This window comes from Chiloscyllium plagiosum, chromosome 23 (assembly GCF_004010195.1).
Source record: "Chiloscyllium plagiosum isolate BGI_BamShark_2017 chromosome 23, ASM401019v2, whole genome shotgun sequence".
Taxonomy (NCBI): Eukaryota; Metazoa; Chordata; class Chondrichthyes; order Orectolobiformes; family Hemiscylliidae; genus Chiloscyllium; species Chiloscyllium plagiosum.
Window position 1 is genome coordinate 940,536 of NC_057732.1, and position 9,624 is coordinate 950,159.

At 42.3% G+C, this 9,624-nt stretch overlaps 1 protein-coding gene across 1 annotated transcript in view; it reads right to left on the reverse strand.

Moving 5' to 3' along the window:
• Nucleotides 1–9,624, reverse strand: part of LOC122561437 (dynein axonemal heavy chain 3-like) — a 466,282-nt gene that overhangs the window by 192,430 nt on the left and 264,228 nt on the right. Inside the window, exons 25-28 of the mRNA XM_043713180.1 lie at nucleotides 8,490–8,609; nucleotides 4,916–5,086; nucleotides 3,429–3,566; nucleotides 792–935 (exon numbers count right to left, since the gene is read on the reverse strand). Coding sequence (XP_043569115.1) covers nucleotides 792–935; nucleotides 3,429–3,566; nucleotides 4,916–5,086; nucleotides 8,490–8,609 — 573 coding nt within the window. The remainder of the gene's footprint in view (nucleotides 1–791; nucleotides 936–3,428; nucleotides 3,567–4,915; nucleotides 5,087–8,489; nucleotides 8,610–9,624) is intronic.

A 9,624-nucleotide genomic window follows, 5' to 3' on the forward strand; every position in this document is an offset into this window, starting at 1 on the left:
AGGATCTCCTTTTTAAATTCCTGCCTAACTCTCTATATTCTCCCTTCAGAATCTCATCCTTTTCCCTTCCTATGTCATTGGTTCCAATGTGTACAATGACCTCCTGTTGGTCCCTCTCCCCCTTGAGAACGTTCTGCACCCTCTCTGTGACATCTTTGATCTCGGCATTAGGGAGGCAACATACTATTCTGATTTTTCACTGCCAGCCACAGAAATGTCTGTCTGTACCTCGGAGTAGAGAGTCCCCTTACACTATCGATCTCTTGGAACCCGACATGCCCCTTGTTGCATTAGAATGAGTCTCAACACCAGAAATTTGGCTGTTCTTGTTACATTCCCCTTAGAATCCATCACCCCCTACATTTTCCAAAACAGCATACTGTTTGAAATGGGGATAGCCACAGAAAACTCCTGCACTACCTGCCTACCTCTCTTTCCTTTCCTGGAGTTAACCCATTTATGTGACTGTATCTGCAACTTGCCCCCCTTCCTATAACTGCCATCCATCAGACTCCCTTGCTCTTGTAGATTCCTCATTGTCAGTGTACCTTTGGTAAGTTAAGTCAGTGATGTCAGTCAGTGTACCGTTTGACAGGTTAACGTCAATGATACCAGTCAGTGATGCTGGTCAGTGTACCTTTGGCAGGTTAAGGTCAGAGGTTTTGATCATTGATGCCGGTCAGTAATGTCAGTCAGTGATGTCGGTCAGTGTACCTTTGGCAGGTTAAGGTCAGAGGTGTTGATCATTGATGCCGGTCAGTGATGTCAGTCAGTGATGTCGGTCAGTGTACCTTTGGCAGGTTGACATCAGTGATGGAACGAAGTGTGAGAACCTCTTCTTTTTCCTCGGGGTACTTGACTTTCAAGTTTCCTGCTGCAGTTAAGACGGATTTTACAGCTCGCATCCCATAATCATAGTGATGTTGAGAGGAAAGCTGCAAATTAGAAACTCTGATTAGTAAACAATAGATCAATGTCCCACTCAAATAGTGCTTTTGATAACTTTTATTTTGTTATTTCACTCAGTCACCAGACACAATCAACATGGGATACAGAATGATAAGCTCCTTAGGTAATAATCTACCTTTGTAAAATTTGTTACTTTCATTCAGGCTTTCAGCTAATTAGAAATGACATTCCCAGGATTTCAGCTTTATGTTTATTGTCTAAACTCTTCATATATATCTGTTGCTCATTTCCCATGATATGCTCTTTCATTTTCATCTTCACTCTCACTCTAACTTGGAATCTCTTTATCCAGCATCTTTTCTCTCTCACTCTATCCCTACCACTGTCCCTGTTCTCCACTCTCACTCTATCCCTGCAACTCCCTCTCTCTCTCACTCTATCCCTGCCACTGTCCCTGTTCCCCACTCTCACTTTATCCCTACAACTGTTCCTATCCCTCTATCACTGCCACTGTTTCTATCCCGCTCTCGCACTCTATCCCTACCATTGTCCCTATCCCTCTCTCACTATATCCCTGCCTCTGTCCCTCTCTCTCTTTTTGTTTCTATCTACCTGCCTCACTTCCTCTCAACCATTTCAACAACAACTTATGTTTATAGAGCACACAAAGAAATATGTTAAGATGCTTCACAGCAGAATGATTAAACAAAGCACAGGCTGAGCCACACTAGGAGATACTAGCTTAAGGAACAAAATGCTCACAGAGTTCAACTGTAGAACATAGAACATTACAGCACAGTACAGGCCCTTCGGTCCTCTATGTTGTGCCGACCTGTGAAGCCAATCTGAAGCCCTTCAAACCGACACAATTCCATTTTCATCCATATGTTTTTCCAATATAGGGGCCTTAAAGGAAGAGGATGATGTAGGGAGGCCAAGAGGGTGAGGAGGGTATTCCTGAGCCTAGACCTAGGCCACCTATGGTGCAGGAATCATAAATGAGGATGTACAAGAGGCTAGGCTTAGAGGGAGGCAGTGACCCTGAGGGACTGTGGAGTGGAGAAGATGGAAATGAGGAGGGAGGCTAGCAGAGAATTGATTACGGGGATGGGAATTGTAAAATCAGGCTTTTGCTTGAGTGGAACCTAGTGAGAACAGGGGAATGGGATTGATATGTTAAGACATAAGTGGCAGTGTTTTGGTAGAATGTGGGAGACCAGCCAGGAGTGTGTTGAAACAGTCAAGTCTAGAGTTAATAAAACAAGGGATTTCTTCTAGTGCAGTGATAGTGTCCGAACCTCTGAGTCAGGAGGCCTGCCTACCTACAGTGCCACCTGTTCTAGAGCTGTGTCTGAACAGGTTGAGTGAAATATCTGGCTGAGGGTTTCAAGTGCATTGGCAGGGCTGATATTGAGTCAGTGGCCTTAGTGGTGACACAATGTGAAGCTGTCAGCTCATTGCATGATCACCAAGAGTTTAATGTCAGATGGCTGCTAGGGAGTGAGATGGAATTAGTGGCTAAGGAACAGGGTGTGGGATGGACTGAAAACTATGTCTCATGGACCCTCTATGTGCAGTCAAGGCAGTGAGGATCTAACCTGTCAACCAGAGACCTGCGCTTCCTCTTCCAGGAAAGTTAAAAAGCCCACAACACCAGGTTATCGTCCAACAGGTTTATTTGGAAGTATTAGCTTTCAAACTCTGTCAGCTGGTGCTTCCAAATAAACTTGTTGGACTATTACCTGATAAAAAGGTAAAAACGAGGTAAAATTTTAACTTTGTACACCCCAGTCCAACACTGGCACCTCCACATCATGTCTTCCAGGAAAGGCACTGTCGTGGTAATCAGGCAGCTGCAAGGCCACCAGTGAGACACCCCTGGGAATCAAGACCCCAGAGCAGCAGTCCTCCTGAGTGAGAGTTGTCAGCCAATCAGAAGTCAGAATCTCTTGTGCTCATTGGCGTCATAGAATCATGGAGGACCCAGGACAGTTGGGGTTGGGATGTTGGGGAGTGTGGTGGGTTGGGTTTATAGTGAGAGAGGGGCACTGGAGTGGGGATTAAGGAGCATGAGGGTGAGTATTAGAATGCTGAATGTTTATCATTTAGATAGGGGTCACAGTTAGATAGAACTGAGGTGATCCTTTTACACAGGTGTCTTCAACAGTTCACTGTGGCTGCTTCTGACGTGTGTGTGTCTGTGTGTGTGTGTGTGTCTGTGTATGTGTGGGGGGTCTGATCCTCATAGTGCACCTTCCTCCAAACCCCACCTATTCAACATCACACCACTCGGGGCAGTGCCAAGTTGTGAAAGTACCTGGATTGAGCTATTGAGAGCAAAAATCAGCCTGAGGAAACGCAAATGCCTCACAGTGTTGGTTCAAGCCTCAGTAATCCAAATAAAGCCAATCCCACTGCCAGGAATCCCTGTCTCAGGGATCATAGTAATAGGAAATAGAGATGTTTAACAGAGAATGCATCAGTGATTGTCTTATATTCCAATGCTCAGTCATACTTACTTGCTCCGAGCAGAGTCGGTACATTGCTACAACTTTCGCAGCGAGGATCCGAGCACTGACAAACCCCATGGAGTAGAGAGAGAGTTCAGCAATGAGTGCATAATCTGGGACCATCATAGCCACAGGACGAAACAGAACCTGCAGCAAGAACATTGCAGTCAGAGATATCACACTCTACACACACAGTGCACTCCTGTCACCAACATTGGCTGGACATATTCCAGAGATGCCAATGAAGATGGTGACAGTTCCCTGGAGTGATGTTGCAGAAATCTGGTGGTGCCGAGCAAGCACACAAGTGTAGTTAATATGAAGCAAAGAACTGGAGATGCTGGAAATATGAGACGAGCAAAAACAGAAAGAGCTCAGCAGGTCTGCCAGCACCTGTGGATAAAGAATAGTGTTAACGTTTTGAGGCCAATGATTCTGGATTCTAACAAAGGCCCTAACCAGACCTGCTGAGCTTCTCCAGCACCTTCTATTTTTGTTTGTTTCAGGTGAATGTGTCAGGGAATTCTTTTGGGGAAATCAAAGAGGAGACAGCATCTTAAAGCTGGAGCTACACCCCCAGCCTCTCGTAATGCACCCCCTTCTAATGGTCTGCTGGTTTCAGATGCTCAGTCTCACACTGAGCCAGCCAACACATATAGCTTTTAGCCAGAAACACTCCCATTAAATTAACCCTGTACAGGAATTGAACTAAGCTGGAGTCAATGAGGAGCCTACGTTTACCTATATCCAGGAACCTGTTTTAGAACCCAGCTCCTGGTGAATTAGACTGTATCGGTTGAGTGGGAGAGTGAGAAGCTGAATAGAAAACCTCTGGAACTGCTAGTGGTGCCTTTTGTCTCTGGGGAACAATGGGGCTGCTTGTGATTGGTAAGGTATATCTTTGTTGTATTGACTATAGAGTCATCATTTCCTCGTTAATTCATATTTAATTTGTGACTGTTCAGATTCGTGTTAAAGTAAAAGTTACAAAAGGCAAAATCTTGTTGGTAGTTCCTTCACTTGAGATTTATCTATTAAATGTGATTATTTTGATTAATTACAGCTCCGTGGGGAGTGTAATGCTTTGCCTTGTCATGATGTGCCTTTGCTGTGTCGAGTTGTGTTGTAGCCCATGTGCCTTACCCTGGGAATGGTACCATGCTTCATCCTGCTGGTAATTGCCTTGCTCTGCCAGCAGGCTCCCCTGCCTTAGATAGTTCCCTATGATTTCACCAGTTGAACTGCAGTGGCTCCTTCAAGACCGTCACATCAATTTAGTTACTTCAACTATTGTTTAGTGCACACTGTTTCACGCTGCGTTTCAATTATTAATTAGACAGGTTCATACTCTTCTCAAAAAGTACTATATAGTTATGAAACTCTCTCTATTACAAGATCACAGAACATACTGTCAGTATGTGCTGCTCATTAGTTGTAGTTTTCTGAATAATGGTGATCTCCTGAAGTGTAATCTGCCTCCGGGTTGCTGCTTTTACCTTCAGATTGTCAGGTAACTCAGCCCTGCCAGCGTAGCCTGGGTTCATGGTTATAAACACAGTGCAGGATGGGTCCAGCGAGATTTCTGTTCCTTCAAAGACAAAGGTCTTGACTTGTTCTGAAACCGCTCGCTGAATGGTTTGGATCTGCTGGGCAACAACAGACAGAACCTGAGAAGGAAACAAGAGAAGCTGTGTCAAGAGAACAGGCTGCAAACTGATTTGTCACCTCCACCACATGCTCAGTCACTGGGCGGTAAAAACAAAGGAATGAAAAGCCATGTTTCGGTTCGATCTGTCCAGCATCTGTTATCCACAGCTCGGAAAAGCTGCAATTCCCCTTCTGACATTATCTTAATAAAGATCAATGGGATTGTCGTCTTTTGATTAAAAACCAGCATCAAGCGAAAGGCTTATCCCTCTGGGAATGAGCTGTAAGCAGCTGAGGGAGAAATGAAAGCTTATTCTTATCTGATCTTTCCTTTTTTTATGTCCAGCATGCCATCATCATCAGTTTGAGTTTTTTTTTATTACATAGAACTTATCCTTGAAAAGAGGGGACAACTTCCTTTGGAAAACCTCAGAATTTTAAAGATTATTTTGTAGTTGTCTCATGTGGATTTCTGTGTCTGTTTGAGACAAAAATATATCACAGTTTAGATGCATTGGATTAAAATGTTAATTTTTTGTCATGCTTATAATGAATTAAATAAATTCAACATGACTTGTCTAGTTTTCAATTCTATCTCTTTATATATTAGCTATGCATTTTTTATGGCCTCACGCATGCAAGTTTTGACTTGATTTGTGATCTCATTATCCTTCCTACTAGCCAAGACCCAGGATAGAGGCACATAAGAGCCTGGGCGGTAAAAACCTGGGGCTCAAGACTCTCAAAGGACTACATTGTGTCCCTGGCCCTGCTACTAATCTGATAGGGATATACCATCATCAACACCAGGATGAATATGAATCTTGGGGATTAGTTTTATTTTTGGAGGTTTCAGTGGTGACTTTGACCTTTCACGTTTGGTTTTTGGAGTTCCCTGTCAGTTGTTATTTTTTTCCGGTTTGGCCTTTTGTGCTATTGCTGTGGAAGCTTTGAGTGATGGCTACAATCAACATCTGGTCCAACCTGGCTATCGCCTACTTGCAAAATGGCTCAATATCAGAATTTTCCAACAAGCACCAAGACAGAGCTTGGCTGGTGGTGAGAAGGGCACTACCTGTCAGATTCTTCCGACAAAACTGGAGTCTGACTCCATCCAGATGCTCTCCTCCAGGAGTTCCAGGATTTTGACCCAGTGATGTTAATGGAATAATGATCTATTTCCAAGTCAGGATAGGTAGTGACTTGGAGGGGAGCTTGCAGGTGATGAAGATTTCATGTATCTTCTCACTTCATCCTTCTAGATGAAAGTGATCATGGGTTTGGTCTTAGGAGCCTTGGTGAATTTTTGCAGAGTATCTTGTAGTTAGTACACACTGCTGCTACTGAACATTGATAGTGGAGAGAATGGCTATTTGTGGATATTTGTGGAGGTGGTGCCAATGAAGCGGGGTGCTTTGTCTTCAATAGCGTCAAGTTTCTTGTTGGATCTGCACTCATCCAGGCAAGTGTGACTTGTAGATGATGGATAGGTTTTGGGAGTCACGAGGTGAGTTACTCACCACAGGATTCCTAGCCCCTGACCTGCTTTTGTAATCATTGTATTTATATGGTGATTCTAGTTGAGTTTTTGTTTAATAGTAAGCCCCAGGAAATTAATGGTGGGGTATTCAGTGATGGTAACACCGTTTAATGTCAAGGAGATGGTTATTGCCTGGCACTTGTGCAGTGCAATACAACTTTCCACTTATTAGCCCCAACCTGAATCTTGTCCAAGTCTTGCCATATTTGAACATGGACTGTTTCAGGATCTGAGGAGTTGATAATGGTGTGAACGTTTTGCCATCATCAATGAACATCCCCATCTTTGATCTGCTGTTGTGGTATATCTTTTAGGTGTACCATTGATGAATGATTGGTACATGCTTTTGAGAGTGTGGCTTTAAATGAAGCGTTTTTTCAATTTAACCTATTTTTCTGATGTTATTATACAACTTTGGAGCAGGTGGGAATGTGAACCCAGCCTCTCAGTCAAGGGATAGGGACATTGTCACTTCCACCACAAGAGATAGGCCTAGTTATATTTTCTGTGTACTTTGTTAGAGAGGAAGTGATGAAATCTATTATGTGGTTCAGAATTATTCATAAGGGTTCGTTCTAAGGAAGTTACCAATTAGATGTGTCCAAAATTCTTGAAATATTCAATATGGCTACCAACTTCGCAGCTCCTAAATGAATGAATCTACATATTTCAGTATTAATCAATATCTTATCCCTTGTTGATGTCTTGCTGTTTCTTTACTAGGTATGCACAAATAGAAGAGAAACAGAACCATAGGTTGTGAGGATTTGTCTACATTGATTTGAACCTGTACACTGCAGGTCTGGGGATCAGATTTGCTCTAAGTTCCTGTGAAGTTTTAACCTGGGGCTAGGGACCTCATTACATTGTGTCACTACAAGGAGACAAAGAGCTGAGGACTGGCTGAGGGAGAGGCTGTGCACTGTCAGGGAGACACATAAACAGTTCTCTCTTGTTTTACATTGCTAGTTGCCAGCAGTCCACCCAGAAAATGAGAAGCAAAGTTACACATAAATTTGGAAATCATGTTCACTCTCCAGACTTTCACATGGCGCATCACGTTGTCCTGTCAGACATATGACAAACTTTTAAATTTTATGAATAAAGTATTTTTTTTGGCAGAGAAAACAACTGAGCTACCTAAGACTTTTCTATTTTAGACATAATTGATCGGCCAAGTGCCCACCTTTCTAGTTGACTAATTATTCTCTACAGTTCTCCTCTGTATTAACTACATCCTGAATTTTGTGTTTCTGCAAGTTTTGAAACTGTATTTCAGATTTCTGAGTCTCCAGGGTGTTTGTAAATGTGAACAACAGTGATCCTCATGTAGGGCAATATTCTTCAGTGTTTGAAAACAATGCTGGAAATCACAGCAGGTCAGAGCTGATGAAAAGTCATCTAGACTTGAAACTTTAGCTTATTCTCTCTCTATGGATGCTGCTTGACTGCTGTGATTTCCAGCATTTCTTGTTTTCAGTGCAGATTCCAGCATATGTAGTAATTTTCCCCATTGTTTGCCAATTTGAGTAGCATCTGTAACGCCCTACTTCCTGATCCCTCTTTTTAGCTACATTTAGAACATCTGACAGTAATTGACATTAGGAACATTGGAAATGTTACTGATTGCTTGACAAGAGCAACAGTAAATTATAAAATACAGGTGTGAGGTAGTGAATTACTAAATCAAATTAAGTGTACTTTTTAATTTGGATCCAAAATCATCATATAAATGTTAATTGCAATTTAAAAAAGAAAGTTCATCAAACTTTCAAGCTTTGGACTTCAAGTGTGGTTTCTAGTTGATGGTGTGATTACTCATTAATATCACCATTACAATGATATTCTGTTTAAAGGTTAATTGTAAAGTTAATTACATTTACCTCTAATTCTATACGATTAAATTCATCAAAACAAGCCCAAGCTCCAGACTGTACCAGGCCTTTGAAAAACTTCCCCATTGCTCTGTAGTTGAGTCCATCGGAACAGTTAAACACAACACACTGTGAAAATAGAAAATAACTGAATCATTCATGTAAAATATGCAGAAAATGCATCATGTTGTAAACATAATGCACTAAACAGCAGTATTGATAATGAAAACTTTACAACACCACTATGTTTTAAAAAATACTTTTAAAAGTTCAGACAAGCATCTCCTGTTACCATGGGGAAAGGAACTGAAACAGAGATCAGGTTTATCTCCTTTTCATAACATCTCACAAATGAAGGACCACTGCTGTTTTAGTCATGGGGCAAAGAAGCTACTGTTGTGGTGAGACAAGGGGTGATGAAGCAAGATGCTGAGCAGAGTTCAATTTCTGATCAAAAGGAAAGGAACAGAATGGATGGGGCCTTTGAAGATTGAGCAATGGATAGTGACCAAGGTGATAACTGTATCCAGGAAATCCAGTGTGAGAGGGACAATTCTCAACAGAGACTGGAGGTTTTGAGCTGACGTGCAGAGAAATGAATTGCAGGGAAACTGGGAGTGACTGTGGGATTGTGCCAATAATGTTACATATCTGCCAGAAGTGATGTTTTGCAGAAAGATGTTAGTTAAATAAAAGTTTCAGTTGTGTTCATTAGTAAAGGCTCGAAGGAAACAAGCATGAGTAACAACATTTGGGCGATTTCAACTTCCCAAATATTGATTGGAAGCTCTTTAGATCAAGTAGATTGGATTGGGCGGTGTTTGCGCAGTGTGTCCAGGAAGCTTTTCTAACTCAGTATGTAGATTGTCCGACCAGAGGGGAGGCCGTATTGGATTTGGTACTCGGTAACGAACCGGGACAAGTGATGGGCTTGTTAGTGGGTGAACATTTTGGTGATGGTGACCACAATTCTGTGACTTTCACCTTGGTTATGAAGAGAGATAGGTGCGTGTAACAGGGTAGGGTAATTACGATGCTGTAAGACAGGATCTGAGGAGCATAAGTTGGGAGCATAGGCTGTCAGGGAAGGATGTCGTGGAAATGTGGAACTTTTTCAAGGAACAGATACAACGTGTCCTTGATA